Here is a 16,549-nt window from a genome sequence, read left to right on the forward strand (position 1 = left end):
TTATTAAAAATGAATTAAGTTTGATGGAATTACTCCCTCCGTCTCAAAGTAATTGTCTTTTAACATTTTTTCTCTGTCTCAAAATAATTGTTACTTTAAAATATCAACCCAACATTTTTTTTTATTTATTTTCCCACCATTATACCTTTATTTATTGAATTCATCCAACTTAACTATTCTACTAAGTACTAACTATAATTAATAGGGATATTTTACTAAATGATACTAATTTTACCATTGAAATCAACACAATTAATCATTTCCTTAAAATCGTATACAAACCTTAAACGACTATTATTTTGAGACGGAGGGAGTATTATATAATCATGTATCAAGTTGTTCATTTTGTTTTTTTTTTTAAAATATCAAATAAAGATTAAAATATAGACTTAGTTCTCCACAATCCAACTCGCAAGAGCAACAAAAATCATGAACAAATCCACACAAATAACCTCTTAGAATGCCTCAAGCCTAATCATTAAGTTTCTATTTGGAGTGAATATGAATGAAGTCTTACTTGCTTGGTAGCAGGAATTTCTTTTTTCTCAATTGCCTCCAAATCTTTTATATCTTTGTGCTCAATTTGGAGTCTTGCTCCATTTGTCTGCACTAGATCAAGCCCTCTCGTTAAGTACTAAATGTCACCGTGAGACTAAGATAGGTAGAATCGACTCATACAAGAACTTGTAACAGGAACAATATTAATACCACAACTGACTTAACACCAAAACTTTACCTTTAGCATTTCTTTATTATCAGTGGCCACAATTTCATTTGTCGCTTCTGCATCAGGCCTACACATTGTGTTCTACAATACGAAAAAAACAAAGAATTAGCAAATATTTTCAACTGCAGATGCAGATATAAAAACATCCACATACTTGGTTCCCTATAGAATTCTTCTAGAGTTCAAGTAGTTGGACATTTTTATTTTATGTTGGGTTTGTACTCCAATTTTTTATGCGGCATAAGGCCACATAGCTGTTTACCTTGTTGGCAATGAGTTTCTCTAAGGCTTCAGTTCCATTCTCTTTAATATATTTCTCTGCCTGCATTAAAAATTTATCTTTCTTACAAAACCACTTCCTCCAGTAGTTGTTTAACCTCCATGTGACTACTTGCGGTTTCATGGAACTAATAAGCTTATTATAAATATAAGAAGCTCGTCCAAAGTCCGGTATGCTGAGCCAGAAGATGATCATTAGCTTAACGTATGGCCAGAGGTGAAACCTGATGTCACGCATGGTAATGAAGTGGTTAAAAACTTTGGTTTGATAAAAATCAAAAGGGAATCATTTGCAACATTTATTTTCAATGAACAAAAATATCATGGTTTCTTTTTTTATGGAGCAAAAGACATCCTAGAAGGAATTTCATGCCTTAATCTCTACTAAAAATTTGGCACATTAAATGTACATTGATCAATCTCAAGTTCAATCAGGTACTCGTTCTCGTGGAAAAACAACCAATTTGGTTGATTTTAGTACGTCTTTGGATAACTGGTGTATTTGGCGAAGTAACATTGTGTGCCACTAAAAAAAAGCTACATATTTGGCGTGAAGTAACATCATGGTTTTAGCAAAAGCTACATATTTAGCTTCAATAAAATCGAGGCCCGATTAGCGACACCCATTTTAATAAGCAGACCCCACTAATGGGTCTCAGTAATCTTCTACTTCTGCCCCGGTAAATGGAAGGTAGATGAATAAAGCAAATCCGGACTCAATAAAATCACATGTGGGCGTGATTTCACCAAACACACCACCAATACATGACAATCATACTTATTGTTGTAAAAACAAGGTTAATTCCATATTTTGAGGAGACATATTTGCTTGGTCACAAAACCAAATGTTTAGTGTTTAAGAAATACAAAGAAACACTTATCCCCGGAATGTGAAATCAATTATATTTTTAATTATTAGAAAAAGTGTCACTTTGTAATGATATAAGACTAGCTCGACCTTGAAGGCAAAGAATTTACCGTAGAAGAAGGCTCATAAAAGCATATTCAAAGAGGTAAATTAAGGAAAGAAGTATCCAATATGAGATCAAATCCTTGGTTTCTGCATATGAGTCAGTTTCAATTGCTTGTACGGAAGCACACCTGTCCAAAAACCATAATCACAAAAAAACAAAAAAGAGCATAACAAAACAAAATGTCAAAACAATAATGTAAAAGGTAGCAAATATTTCAATATACCAAACAGCCAGATCAAGAACTTACATAGGATACACCAGAGCAAAAAGAGGCCTAGAAAAAGAGAAGGAAATAAAAGAAGAGTACTATTGATCAGCATGCAACTAATAATGTGAAAAAGATGAAGAAAATAAAGGAGGGATATACGTAATACATTTTCATACCATGCAAAATGATAAAGGCATTTGAAAGCTAGTATGAGAAACCATGAAGAAGCCATTTACTACCAAATTCAAGCTCTGAATGGAAAAGGAAAAGGAAGAGGAAATGAAAAGTCAGTGTCTTCGTGAGGAAGTAAAATAATAAAGTAGTTTAGTTGGTATAGTTTGGTTGGGGGAGTGCGGATCTGCTCCAGTTTGTTACTTGTCCAGTTTCTCAATTGGTTTCGTCGATACGTGACACGTGGTAAATTTGTTTTCAACGGATCAGATTAAAAATACTACCAGTGCTCTATGATGCTCCATACTCCATTATGCTCTTCCATCCCTTTCTCTCTCAGTTTCGACGTTACTCTCCCTCTTCTCTCTTCTTCTCCGACACACTGTTGTTAGCTGTATCAACCATGCTCAACCACACTTCTCTATTTCAACAATGCCTCGTTTCACTGTTTTGATTATATGATTTTTTTAAAATCTTTTTACAAAATCTGTTCCCAAATCTTTGAAAAGGGGAAATGGCAAAAACGACGGCGATTCGTAGAAGCGATTGTGTCGATCGGAAATCGGAGCAGATTCGGATTTCAAACACCACATGATCACTCTTTCTCTCGTCAGAAAAGCAACGATACATTTCGGAGTCCGTATTGGAGGTGTAGCGGCGCCGTGGCGGGGCGCCGTTGAAACGAATAAAAGGGAGTAGAACGATGCAACACTATTGAAATAGAAACGAGGAAGAATAGCGGAGACGGTGGCGGCGTAGTGGAGGAGTTGTGGAGGACTGAACGGAGAAGAGGGTAAAGAAGAAGAATGGGTAATGAAAAGAGGAAAGCTAATTGTTGTTTCTTTGTTTCATTTTTTAAGGAACACTGGTTTTGTTTTTAAATCTGAACCTTTAAAATCATTTTTGCCACGTGTCATACATCGGTGAAGTAAACAGGAAAACTGGAGCAAAAGGGGACTGGAGCAGATCCGCACTCGGTTGGGGTTGGAAGTGGGAGGACGAAAATAAGATATACCGACACGGAGCAAAATATCATTGGTCCCTCGTTCGCATGTTAATTACATACTTAAAGTATTCCTCAAAAAAAAAAAAAAAAACATACTTAAAGTAGGACCCTCTCGTTGTGCATTTTCCTTGTTTTTTATGCTTCTCAATTCTCATCCCCAAATCCTAAGACATGAATAAATCCGTACTATAACTTTTTTTCCTCTATCTACTTTTGCGCGTTCTATTTTTTCTTCTGCTCTTGATAGAGACCAATTTGTAAATATTGAAAATTTAGAGGGGCCATTTTGCATTTTTTGAACTCTTTTGGGGGCCAATTTGCAATTTTTGATTTTTTTTTTTTGGAAAATTTGTAACTTTTTAAAAAATATATTGGCCATTTTTAAACTTTTGAAACATATGGGAGAAAGGAATTTCAAATCCTAAGGGTGCGCTTATTTAATAGTTTCAAAATTTATTTTTGAAATTAGGGAATCATATTTTTAGATAGGGATGTAAATAAATATGTATGAATACAAATAGTATGACATATGTGCTCTCTCCGCTATATAATTATGATATTCGTGCCTGCTTCGTATATGTGCAGGTATCTATGGTTGCAAGGACCAAAATAATATGTTTTTATATTTGTAAGGACTAAAAACAAAAACTATTTTTCACAATGACTAAACGTAAAATGTTGTATATTATCAGGGACAAAAATCATATTTAACCATATAAATAATTAAGAAAAATAATAGAGAAAAGTGAGTAGTTATCGATATTTGTGTTTTATTCTTGGAAATAAAAAGTTCACACCCTCTTAACATGAGAATAAAAATTGAGAATTTGTGTTTAAATTTTATTTCTGGAAATAAATAATACTTAAAAATAATTTTTATAAATTTGTACTAAACAAAAATGTCAAATTCCTAACCTCACATTTTTAAGAACGTTTGTGTTAACCTTACTAAAAAAAAATAAGAATGTTTGTGTTAACCGTGAAACAAACACACCTTGCCTTTTAGATGTCATTTAAAATCTTCTAAGGATGCATATAGTAGTAAGTTAGACCATTGTTACGATTATCATCAAGGTCAACAAGTGGCTTTTACATCATCATATGATCATAACCAAAATACAAAAATGATCATAACCAAGAATGATCACAGAAAGAAAAAAAAAAAGTATAAGATCAGTATACAATAAAGATTCAACGACTCGTTGGATCCAGAGGTGGCAACCTAGGAGGAGTTGGAATGAAATACGTGAACTCTGGTTGACGTGCCCATGATCCATCTGATCCATGATATGAAAATGGAACTCTTATTGGAGGTGGCGTTGGTCCTCCAAAAGGCGCTGGTCCTCTGAAAGGTGTTGGTCCTCTATGATATGAAAATGGAACTCTTATTGGAGATGATGTTGGTCCGCTGAAAGGTGTTGGTCCACTGAGAGCTTGTGGAGAAGGTGTGGGTCCTATGAAATGGAGCTTTTGCATCCTTACTGGTCCCTTCAACCTGTTGTTAAGAATACCACCTTCAGAATTTAACTTATTGCTAAAATTCTCCTGTTTCACCTCCTCTTTGGCCTTGTAGATTTTTAGCTTCTTTGCTTTCAAAGGTGCTTCACAAGCAGCCCTGTGTTTCCTCCCATTAAGATGAGAATTCAATGTTTTCTCACATGGAACTGTTACCAAACATAAAGCACATGCCCACTCTTTCTGCACTTCCTTTAACGCAATAGTAGAACTCTGTGGAACCTCTCCACCAACTGTGTCACTCTGCTGTTCCTTTGGTTTCCACTGTGGCTGATGATGCACTTGACTTGGCAAAATTTTAGGCATGATAGGGATATCCTGCCACCTCCAAATATTAGCATAGAGACCGAGTACTTCATGCAAGTCAACCCAATATAATTGAAATAATACACATTTTTTTAACATTTTCAATATATAACTATGGTTGAAAAAATAAAATAAAAACTTCGGGTCAATAGCCTCCAAATTTTGAGTGAATATATGAATGAAGCCTTACTTGTTTGGTTGCAGGAATTTCTTTTTCCTCAATAGCCTCCAAATCTTTGATGTCTCTGTGTTCTGTTTGGAGTCTATCTCCATTTGTCGCCTTGAGATTGGGAGATGTAAAATTTACTCAAACAAGAACTTGTAATAAGAACTATATTAATTTCACAACACTTAATATCGAAACTTTACCTTTACTATTTCTTTATTATCAGTAGCTGTGGTTTCATTTATCACTTCTGCATCCTTTTGCTTCTGCAGAGCAGCCCTGTGTTTCCCTCCACTGAAGTGGGAATTCAAGATTTCCTCACTCGATGTTGTTACCAAACCTAAAGCACAACTCCAGTCTTTCTGCACATCCTTCAGTGTAGAAGAACTCTGAGGAACCTCTACACCAGCCCTGTCCCCCTCTGCTGTTCCTTTGGTTTCCATTTTGGCTGACGATCCAATTTGACTTGGCCCAATTTTAGGTATGACAGGAATATCCTGCAACATCCAAATATTAGCATAGAGACCAAGTACTTCATGCAAGCCTATCCAATGTAATTGGAAGAATACACATTTTTTGAACTTTTCACCCCACACACACACACACACACAGTGACACACACACATATGGTTAATGGCTATCATTCATGCATACAAGAGAGGAAAATTCAATCTGAAGATCTATAATCTAGAGTAGACAAGTGTGATGTCATTAAATGTACTTGAAGGCTTAAACCTTTTGGGGGATCCATATTGTGAGTGAATGTGAATGAAGCCTTACCTGCTTGGTTTCATGAATTTCTTTTTTCTCAACCGCCTCCAAATCTTTGATGTCTTTGTGTTCTGTTTGGATCCTTTCTGCATTTGTCTGCACAAGAAGCTCCCTCATTTAAGTACTCGGGCTTTGTCTGCGAGTTTGATTTTAGAGGGGAGGGGAGGACCTTTTTTTTCTTAAATTAATACAATATTATTAAAAATTAATTAAGTTTGATCGAAGTATTATATGATCATGTATCACGTTGTTTATGTAGTTTTTTTAAAGTATCAAATATATATCAAAATATAGACTTAGCTCTCCAAAATCCAACTCGCAAACAAAATCTAAATGCCACCATGAGATTGGGACATGTAAAATTGACTCATACACTTGTAAAAAGAACTAATTAATTTCGCAATACTTAACATCAAAACTTTACCTTTAGTATTTCTTTATTATCAGTAGCTATGATTTCATTTGTCACCTCTGCATCCTTTTGCCTCTGAAGAGCAGCCCTGTGTTTCTTTCCACTCAGGTGGGAATTCAAGATTTTCTCACTCGATGTTGTTACCAAACATAAAGCACAAGTCCACTCATTCTGCACTTCCTTCTGTGCAGAAGTAGAACTCTGAGGAACCTCTCCACCAGCGCTGTTTCTTTCTGCTGTTACTTTGGTTTCCACTGTGGCTAATGGTGCATTTTGACTTGGCCCAATTTTCGGCAAGACAGGAATATCCTGCAACGTCCGAGTATTAGCATAGAGACCAAGTACTTCCTGCAAGCCAACCCAATATAATTGGAGGAATACACACACTGTTTTTGAACATTTTCAACATATATTTATGGTTATTACTCATGCATACAAGGAAAAAGATAATTCAATCTGAAGACCTATACTTTAGAGTAGGGTGGTATCATTAAGTTTCTTACTCACAGGTAGAAAATAAAATATGTTCTTTTCATTTCCTACAAATAGCAAACCTTATCTGAGCCATTTTTCGTCGCTCACATTTGTCACCCTTTGTTTCACACATTGTTTCATGTTTTCTAGCTATCAAAAGTGAAGAATAAACTAAAGAAAACTGTAGTAAAATATCCACTATTAAGAACAAACAATTACAATCACAGTAGAATTAATGAAAACATAGAAAAGTACAAGAAAAAACAAAAGATGATACAACTAGTACACAGTTTAAAGACTGTCATATGAGTGATATACAACCACTATGACAGTCATTTAAATGGGAGTGACTATATTTTAGTTTTAGATGAAAATGCAGAAACGCCTCAAATAAAAGTATAGTTGGTCTATAATCACCGAACAACAATCACAACAAAAATCGTGATCACATCCACACATTTCATATGTACTTGTTGTAAGCCTAAGCCTTTCACGAAGGACCTTTTAGAATGCCTCAAGTCTAAAATTTATATGTCTTTGGGAGATTTCTATTTGGAGCGAATATGAATGAAGTCTTACTTGCTTGAAAGCAGGAAGTTCTTTTTTCTCAATAGCGTCCGAGTCTTTGATGTCTTTGTGCTCAATTTGGAGTCTTTCTCCATTTGACTGCACAAGATCAAGCTCCCTCATTAAGTACTCCATACAAGAACTATATTAATGTCACAACTGACTAAATATTAAAACTTCACCTTTAGCATTTCTTTATTATCAGTAGCTATGATTTCATTTGCCACTTCTGCATCAGGCCTACACATTGTGCTCTACAATAGGAAAAAAAAAGAAAAGTTAGCTAAAGATTTCAATTCTATGCAGATATATTTAGACATTTTTAGCCTGTACTGGGTTTGTTCTCCAAATTATTTATACACCATAGTGCCACATAGTTGTAATTACCTTGCTAGCAAGGAGTTTCTCTAAGGCTTCAGTTCCGTTCTCTTTCATATATCTCTCTGCATGCATTAAAAAGTCATCTTTCTCAGCAAAACACTTCCTCCAGTAGTTATTTAACCTCCATGTGACTATTTTCAGTTTCATGGGGCGAATGAGGTTATTATAAACATAAGAAGCTCGTCCAAAGTCCGGTATGATGAGACAGAAGATGATCATTAGCTTAATGTACGGCCAGAAGTGAAACCTGATATCAAACATGGGAATGAAGGTAGTTAAAGTAAACAACTCCATGAATTTGTTTAAGAAAACCAAAAGGGAGTCATTTGCCACATTTATTCTCATGGAGTAAAATAGAAACAATTTTTGAAGCAACATTTCTTTTCTTATAGAGAAAAGGACACTCTAGAAGGAATTTCATGCCCTAATCTCGATCACAAATTTGGCACATAGAAAGTGTATTGACTGATCTTTGAGTTCAATCAGGTATTGATTCTTAATGAGAAAAAATGAGCTTGGTCAACTCTTAGTACATGTTTGGAATTTTGATTAATTGTGAGTGTGGCAAAATCATGGTATGCCAAACTCATCGTCAATTAGAGGCGGAAATAAGTCAGGCCGATCAAATAGGCCTACAGCCTATCCTATGTCAAACCCAGACCAGACTACAAGCGACTAAAAAAACCTTTGAGGCCACAAATTATAGCTCTCAAGATTTTTTTAGAAGTTTTTTTAGCTTAAAAAGTCAGGCTACGAGCAACAAATAACTTTTAAGCCTACCGAGTCACGCTACATAAGTAAATATGAATAATATATTTTTATTTAAATCATTACTTATATTATACTTTGTACTCCATATAAATTATAAATTTGCTAACCTATTTAGAAATTTAAGCATATTAGCGTACATTATTTTTTTTTTACATATTTGTATGTATTATTATAAAGTAGAATAGAAATATGATACTATATAAAGTCAAATTTTCTAAAATATCATGTTAAACATCAAAATGGAGCTTAATCTCAATGCTCTATTAATTCCTTAGTCTATTTAAAGATATGTTAGGTTACTTATTTAAAGACGTTAATATGAAATAACTCTTTAAGCAGGCTAATTGATCATACCAGACTTTCAAGAGGGCCAAACTCATACCTAAAAATAAACCTATGACATACGGCAAACAAGACTTAGACCTTGAACTTTTTGATAACGTGAGTCTTAGGTCTAGCTCGACCAGTCTTATTCCCACCCCTACCAACAATACATACATATGCTAAACTTATTATTGTAAGGGTTAAATATGTATAGAATTTTATATTTCGAGGGCAAAGAATTTACCATAGAAGAAGGCTCATAAAAGCATACTCAAATAGGTAAATTAATGAAAGAAGTATCCAATATGAGATTATATTCTTAATTTCTGCATCAGAATCGGTCTCGATTGCTTGTATGGAAGCACACCTGTCAAAATAATTTTTTATCACAAAAGACAAAATAAAAAAAAAAAAAAAAAAGAGCACAAGAAACCAAAATGTCAAAACAATAATCTAAAAGTAGCAATTTTTTCAATACACAAAATACCAAGATCAATAACTTACATAGGATACACCAGAGCAAGAAGAGGCCTAGAAAAGTAAAGGAAATAAAAGAAGCATTGATTAGCATGCATTGAAACGGAGGTAAGAACAAACCATTATACAGTACTACTTTATGCATGAAGCTAATAATGTGAAGCAGACAAAGGAGTAATAACTTTCATACCATGCGAAGTGATGAAGGGATTTGAAAACGAGTTTGAGCAACAATGAAGAAGCCATATGAGTCAAAATCAAATTCAATTCAAGCTAATACCAATGGTTGTTGCATTAGCATGAGTACCGAGGCCAAATAGGAAGAATAAACGAAACGATCATGTAAAAGAAAAATCGAAAGTCGATTGCTGTAACTAAATAAAATAATCAAGATGAAGCAACTTGAGAAGGAAGTTGGGACCAATAGACATGTACTGGGGACTATTATATGTCAAACTTAGGTCAAACCAGAGTTTTCTTTTCTCATCGTAATTGTAAGTAAAAGCAGGGGTGATTAGTCACTTTAGTCCCTGAATAAGAAATGAGTCGTTACTTTAGTTCCTGAATGCACAAAAAAATGCAAAATAGTCCCTGAATGTAGACTTTGTTAGTCACTTTAGTCCTGAATGCAGACTCCGTTAGTCAATTTAGTCCTCGAACGTAGACTCCGTTAGTCACTTTAGTCCCTGAAATTGGCTAACAGAGTCTACATTCAGGACTATTTTGCAATTTCTCTGCATTCACGGACTAAAGTGACTACTCATTTCCTATTCAGGACTAAAGTGACTAATTCCCTTAAAAATAGGGATGAGTAAAAGTTGGGATGACAGAGCGAATCGGCTCGATTCATTTTTACTTTGTTATGGATTAAAATAAAAGTGATTTTGATAATGAATAATTTAAAGATTATTTTTTTAGATTTTATAAAAAAAAAAATCAAAATCTAATTTAGGATTGTTTATAGTAATAAAAATCACATCTTTTCAAATATAATTTAGTTTGGTTAGATACAATCATATAAAAGAAAAAAAAAAAAAGAGAATTTCTGTTACAAAACTAACACAATTTTTTTACATTTATTTTCTCTCACATTTAGAATAAAATTCATTTTAAAAAAAAAAAAGAAAAAAATTCATTTTCTGAGAAGCTACTCTTGACAACTTCTCATTTGAAGTTGTTTTTAATTTTTTTTAAAATTTTGATTTAAAAAAAACTACAACAAATACTTTCAATACTCTTAAAAGTGATTTTTTTTCTCGTGAGCTTGGGTCAGTTGGTAAATATGCATGGTCTGGGGTTCGAACCCCGGCCACAAAAAAAAAGTGGTTTTTTTAAAGTAATTTTTTTCTTACAAAAAACTATAACAAACAAACCAACAAACCCTTAAATAGTTGAGTTTAAAATGTCACTTCGTCTCGCTTTTTAATGGGTTGGTGAACCGACATGTCAAACAATTTTATGTTATTTTTTATTTCCATTAATCATACAAAAATATCATAATTTGTTTCTATTATTACCTTAAAAATGTATATTGATTTTTTTAGGGGAAAATTTATATTGAGCTATTCATGTGATTTGCTCTTCACCAAAAAAAAAAAATTCATGTGATTTGCTGATGTTATTATTAAAAAAAAACTCTCCAACAACATAATGAACAATAGTGAAATAATAATTTGATGTTGTAAGTCACATAATTTCTCAGTGAAAACAATAAAAAATGACATTTTTTTTGTTAAAATAGCTCGCGGTCCACCCTGCCACTAAATTGTCTCACTTTTTCAAGAGTTTAAATGGGGCGAGCTAACTTATAAGGACGAGTAAAAAACCTCATCACAACCAATCTAAAATAACGGGTTAAATGGACCAACTTACCTGACTGGATCCATTTCGTCACCCCTAATCAAAAAGGGCTAAAACCTACCAAAAAAATATCATAAATTTGCTAATATTTTCTGTTATTTTTTTAAGGAATATTTTCTGTTATATATCTGCATTAGTTTTCCACACATTTAACGATATCATTACAAAATAAAATATTCTCCGACCTTAATTATACTAAGAAAAAACCATTGCACACTTTTTTTCTTTCAAGAAAACAATTTCACACTTATTAATTCGTAGAAAAACTTTCACACTTATTAATCATAATTTTTCGTGACAGAAAAAAAGGTTATATTTGAGGCCAGAAAATTATGTTGATTTTTGCTTATAAATAAGGACCATAACGGATATACTCCCTCCGTCTCAAGATCTAAATAAAAATTGGTCAACATAAGTTAATGTATTTAGTTTAAAATTTGTACCAAATACATCAACTTATATTGACTCATTTTTGCTTACATTGTGAGACAGAGGAAATATAAGTTATCTATAAATCAAGATTCTCTAAAAGATCATCTTAGATCTTTAAATAAAATTTATCTTATTGGTCTATTAGCTCGTTAGTTTATTTAAAGGTATGATGCTAATATGAGATAGACATTTAAGTAGATTAACAAGTCATGTCAAACTTTTTAAAAAATGTTGACCAATGACCAGGGCCTAAAGCAGGCAGCTCAAATATTTTGAGCTAATTGATAAAGAGTTTGAGATTTTACCTTTCCACCCAGCAAGTCAATAATTGATCTTGTCCTTTAAATAGTAAGTCACCTGGTTCATATTTAAGAAGAGAACTAATATTTGGTACAAAAGATTTCTTACAAAATCTGCTATGTAAAAATAGGATCAACAGACAACACACACACACACACACACACACTAGAAATGTGGCTAAAAATAGTAAGTGACATGTGTGATTGGATAAATTTCAAAGAAACTTTTCATGCAAATGCTGTCAAAACTCATAAGCATTCCATTTTAGAATCAGCAATGTTATGGTACAGCTATTATCAGTGGAGAAGGCTTTGCTACACCAATTTTCTTTTCAACTTTCAAGTAAATGTCCCTCCCTCAAACATGGTTATCTCAAGTAACTATCAACTTTTAATATTAGACAAGTGCTTCCACCCTTTTATGTGAGAGGCCACGTAGTCCTCACTTGGAAGCATAATATTACAGACTTTACATATTATTTTGGAATTAATCATCCTAATAGGTTCTGATAGGTTCTTTTGCAGGGTAGGTTGCTTCTTTGCTTTCAATGCTTCCATAGTTTCCCTGTGTCTCCTTCCCCTCAGGTGAGAAATCAAGGTTTTCTCGCACCTAACCGTTACCAAACATAAAGCACAAGTCCACTCTTTCTGCACTGCCGTCTGTGTAGAACTCTGAGGAACCTCCTCTCCACAAGCTGTGACACTTTCAGCAGTTCCTTTGGTTTCTATTACGGCTGATGATGCTGTTTGACTTGCCACAATATTAGCATAGGTTCTCTAGCACCAACAACAATGACAATAAAAATCATGACCACGTCCACAAAATTCATATATATACTAGTAAGCCTAAACCTTTCACAAATGACCTCTAAGCATGCCTCAACTCCACAATTCTAATTTGTTTTAGGGAGATTTAGATTTAGTGAATATATGTATGAAGCCTTACTTTCTCGGTTGAAGGAAATTCCTTCTTCTCAATAGCCTCCAAATCTTTGATGTCTTTGTTCTCTGATTCGAGTCTTTCTCCATTTGTCTGCACAAGAAGAAACTCATTAATCACTTGAAATATGTCACCATGAGACTGGGAAAGGTAGAATAGACTCATACAAGAACTATATTTAATGTCACAACTGACTTAACATTAAAACTCAACCTTTAGTATTTCTTTATTATCAGTAGCTATGATTTCATTTGTCCCTTCCATATCCTTTTGCTTCTCTAGGGTAGGTTGCTTCTTTGCTATTAAAGCTTCAATGTTATCCCTGTGTTTCCTCCCAGTAAGGTGGGAACTCAAGTCTTTTTTGCTTGTAGTTGTTACCAAACATAAAGCACAAGTCCACCTTTTCTGCATTTCCTTCTGTGTACAACCCTGTGGAAACTCTCCACCAGCTCTGTCATTCTCTGCTGTTCCTTTAGTTTCCACTGTGGCTGATGATGCATTTTGACTTGGCCCAATTTCAGGAATGACAGGAATATCCTGAAACATCCAAATATTTGCATCAAGGCCAAATATTTCATGCAACTTGCAAGCCGAGGCCCAATATAATTGGAAGAATACACATTTTTTAAACATTTTGAACATATAACTGTGGTTATTACTTATTAGTATTACTCGTGCAGACAAGGGAGAGGGTAATTCAATCTGAAGATGTATACAAGGCCTAATCGTTTCATAAATAACTTCTTAGCATGCCAAAAGTCGAAAATTTTAATGTCTTTGGGAAATTTCTATTTTTGAGTGAATGTGAATGAAGCCTTACTTGCTTGGTTCCAGGAATTTCTTTTTTCTCAATAGCTTCCAAATCTCTGATGTCTTTGTTCTCTGTTTCGTGTCTTTCGTCATTTGTCTGTCTCTGCACAAGATGTTCGGTCCTTAAGTACTCTAAATGCCACCATGACACTCGTATAGTTAGAATTAACTCATACAAAAACTTGTAACATCAAAATTTTACCATTAGCATATCTTTATCATCATTAGCTATGATTTCATTTCTCACTTCTGCATCAGGGTTACACATTGTGTTCTTTAATAGGATAAAAGAAAAGTTAGCTAAAATTTTCAATTGCTAATGCAGATATAGAGACATATCAGATACAGTAATGCTGCCCTTTATAATTCTTCTAAAGTTTTAGTATTTGGGCTTTTTTGGCAGTAAATCTTGTAATTACCTTGTTGGCAATGACTTTCTCTAAGGCTTCAGTTCCATTTTCTGAAATATATCTCTCTGCATGCATTAGAAAGTTATCTTTCTCAACAAAACACTTCATCCAGAAGTCATTTAACCTCCATGTGACGATGTGGGGTTTCATGGTGAGAATAAGTTTATTATAAACATAAGAAGCTCGTTCAAAGTCCGGTATGATGAGGCAGAAGATGACCATTAGCTTAATGTACAGCCAGAGGTGAAACCTGATATGGAACATGGGAATGAAGTAGTTAAACAACTGCATGAATTGGTTTCTAAAAAAATAAAAAAGAAGTCATTTGCAACATTTCTTTCCATTGAATAAAATAGCCTTATTTATTTTCTTATACAGCAAAGGATCGGCATCCAGGAAGGAATTTCATGCCCTGATAATCTCTATTAAGAATTTGGTACATTAAAAGTGCATTGATTTTCTTAACTTCAATGAGGTACTAATTCTAAGTGGAAAAAAATCAACTTGCTCAATTCTTAGAACAAGTTTAGATTGCTAATGAGTTTAGCAGAATCATTGTATGCCACCTTATTTTAGCACAAAAACTACACATTGAAGTATCAACAAAACAACAACATCATTTTGCCAAACTCACTATCATGCATACTACTTGTTGTAAAAAAACAAGGCTGTTACCATATTTGAGGGCAAAGAATTTACCATAGAAGAAGGCTCATAAAAGCATATTCAAAGAGGTAAATTAAGGAAAGAAGTATCCAATATGAGATCAAATCCTTAGTTTCTGCATAGGAATCGGTCTCGATTGCTAGTACAGAAGCACACCTGTCCAAACCGTAATCATATAAAAAAAAGAGGAGCATTATACAAAATAATAATGTAAAAGGTAGTAACTTTTTCAATACACCAAACACCCCAGAACAAGAACTTACATAGGATACACCAGAGCAACAAGTGGCCTAGAAAATAGAAGGAAATAAAAGAAGGTTGATGTTTGATTAGCATGCAAGTAATAATGTGAAGGAAGATGCATGTGAAAAGATAAGTTGTTTTTTTCTAGAAAAATAGAATGTGAAAAAAATGATATAGATGAGCAAGAAACGAGGGAAATGCATTTACATACCATGCAAAATGATGAAGGCATTTGAAAGCAAGTTTGAGAAGCAATGAAGAAGCCATATCAGTTTGAATTCAAGCTCCTAATGGCTATTGCTTCAGCATAAGTACCGAGACCTGCCAGATAAAGAGGAATAAGTAATAGTGGCATGTAAATTGAAGAGCAAAAGTCAGTCTTAGTAAATAATTAGTGGTGAGTGGAAATTACAATGGGAAGATGAAACAGTACACGGCCTTTGCCCTTTACTAAGTTTTTAACATTTAATTGATCCACTAATTTTTTCTTTTACTATTTATTTAAATTGGTATTTTTATTTATATAATTTTACTTTTTTATTCAATACAAAAAGCACCAAGGAATATATATGGTCTATGCAATTGCATAGACGAGTACATTTAGACCCTTTTAAACTCGCTCAACTTACACTGAAATTCATCTAGGTAAAACAAAAAGTATAAAAGGGTTGCATGGTAGCTCCAGACAATCGAGTTACTCTCTCAATTTCCAAAATACGTCACACCATCGTCATTCGACCATATTTGCACCCGGCCAGATCTTAATTCAGTTGTTGTATTCTATTTTCTAGGTCCCTTCACAACCGAAAATCTTTCTTTTATATCATCCCGCATTTCTATCGTAGTTTATGTATAAAATCGGACATTTTTTTTTTTGCAAACATTTTTTTTAACATTCATTCTGATGATTAGAACTCTGATACAATAAAAAATATACACTGTTTTAAAAACACTAAATTTAGTTTAAAAAGAGGTGCAAGTGAGAATAGAAAACACGACACAATTGATGCAAGAAGGCATCACCTAACGTAACCACTTCAGTTGAAGATACTCAATCCATGTTTTGAAGAAGTCATTTTTGGAGGCACCACGTTTACCCAGAGTTACTCTACCTGCTCGGGAAGGCAATTTACCTTTCCACCCAACAAGCCGATAATTGGTAAGTCACCCGGCTCATATTTTGGAAGAGCACTAATATTTGGTACAAAAACAGCTATGTAAATATAGCAAGTCACATAAGAGATTGGATAAAATTTCAAAAAATACTTTTCGCGCTGACTCATGCAAATGCCGTCGAAACTAATAGGTAAACAATGTTTGTGAGCCAGTCCATACTGTAAGCTGGAGTAGTCTTTATTTT

The 16,549-nt window shown here is 33.8% G+C and overlaps 3 protein-coding genes across 5 annotated transcripts in view; all 3 read right to left on the bottom strand.

Annotated features, from left to right (window-relative positions):
• LOC146932605 (uncharacterized) overlaps nucleotides 1-2,477 on the bottom strand; it is a 5,180-nt gene extending 2,703 nt beyond the window's left edge. For both annotated transcript variants that reach the window (XM_085704315.1, XM_085704314.1), the window contains exons 1-6: nucleotides 2,365-2,477; nucleotides 2,228-2,254; nucleotides 1,985-2,107; nucleotides 990-1,230; nucleotides 737-808; nucleotides 518-604 (exon numbers count right to left, since the gene is read on the bottom strand). In XM_085704315.1, the coding sequence (XP_085560441.1) occupies nucleotides 518-604; nucleotides 737-808; nucleotides 990-1,230; nucleotides 1,985-2,107; nucleotides 2,228-2,254; nucleotides 2,365-2,420 (606 nt within the window). In that variant the 5' untranslated portion in view covers nucleotides 2,421-2,477. The remainder of the gene's footprint in view (nucleotides 1-517; nucleotides 605-736; nucleotides 809-989; nucleotides 1,231-1,984; nucleotides 2,108-2,227; nucleotides 2,255-2,364) is intronic.
• A 1,924-nt stretch (nucleotides 2,478-4,401) lies between these two features.
• On the bottom strand, nucleotides 4,402-9,790 carry LOC146932606 (uncharacterized). 2 transcript variants are annotated; one of them, XM_085704317.1, is made up of 11 exons: nucleotides 9,720-9,790; nucleotides 9,557-9,583; nucleotides 9,297-9,419; nucleotides 7,964-8,204; nucleotides 7,759-7,830; nucleotides 7,589-7,675; nucleotides 6,548-6,844; nucleotides 6,133-6,219; nucleotides 5,556-5,849; nucleotides 5,377-5,466; nucleotides 4,402-5,198 (listed from the first exon to the last, which is right to left on the bottom strand). In XM_085704317.1, exons 1-11 carry the CDS (start codon nucleotides 9,773-9,775, stop codon nucleotides 4,557-4,559), a joined length of 2,016 nt encoding a protein of 671 aa, XP_085560443.1. In that variant the 5' UTR covers nucleotides 9,776-9,790; the 3' UTR covers nucleotides 4,402-4,556. The 2 variants fall into 2 exon arrangements, with proteins under 2 accessions (XP_085560443.1, XP_085560442.1); XM_085704316.1 differs by having other exon boundaries at nucleotides 6,548-6,883.
• A 2,555-nt stretch (nucleotides 9,791-12,345) lies between these two features.
• LOC146932607 (uncharacterized) lies at nucleotides 12,346-15,456 on the bottom strand. Its single transcript, XM_085707776.1, has 7 exons — nucleotides 15,401-15,456; nucleotides 14,980-15,102; nucleotides 14,290-14,530; nucleotides 13,881-14,051; nucleotides 13,274-13,597; nucleotides 13,067-13,153; nucleotides 12,346-12,897 (listed from the first exon to the last, which is right to left on the bottom strand). The coding sequence occupies exons 1-7, from the start codon at nucleotides 15,454-15,456 to the stop codon at nucleotides 12,505-12,507; spliced, it is 1,395 nt and encodes a 464-aa protein (XP_085563902.1). The 3' UTR covers nucleotides 12,346-12,504.
• Nucleotides 15,457-16,549: the final 1,093 nt, after the last annotated feature.

The sequence above is a fragment of the Medicago sativa genome, chromosome 4 (genome assembly GCF_051527215.1).
Source record: "Medicago sativa cultivar Bolivia chromosome 4, Bolivia_mono, whole genome shotgun sequence".
NCBI classification, from domain to species: domain Eukaryota; kingdom Viridiplantae; phylum Streptophyta; class Magnoliopsida; order Fabales; family Fabaceae; genus Medicago; species Medicago sativa.

What these genes read in the sequence shown, in the direction of transcription:
- LOC146932606 (XM_085704316.1), bottom strand. Translation starts at nt 9,775, where the DNA reads ATGGCTTCTTCATTGTTGCTCAAACTCGTTTTCAAATCCCTTCATCAC. An exon ending in AACTTCCTGCTTTCAAGCAA is followed by an intron (nt 6,884 to 7,588) that starts GTAAGACTTCAT and finishes GTTGGCTTGCAG; the next exon opens with GAAGTACTTGGTCTCTATGC. An exon ending in AAATTCATGAAACCAAGCAG is followed by an intron (nt 5,850 to 6,132) that starts GTAAGGCTTCAT and finishes TGGATGTTGCAG; the next exon opens with GATATTCCTGTCATACCTAA.
- LOC146932607 (XM_085707776.1), bottom strand. Translation starts at nt 15,456, where the DNA reads ATGGCTTCTTCATTGCTTCTCAAACTTGCTTTCAAATGCCTTCATCAT. An exon ending in TGCCTTCATCATTTTGCATG is followed by an intron (nt 15,103 to 15,400) that starts GTATGTAAATGC and finishes CGGTTTGGACAG; the next exon opens with GTGTGCTTCTGTACTAGCAA. An exon ending in TTTATGAGCCTTCTTCTATG is followed by an intron (nt 14,531 to 14,979) that starts GTAAATTCTTTG and finishes GTTCCATATCAG; the next exon opens with GTTTCACCTCTGGCTGTACA.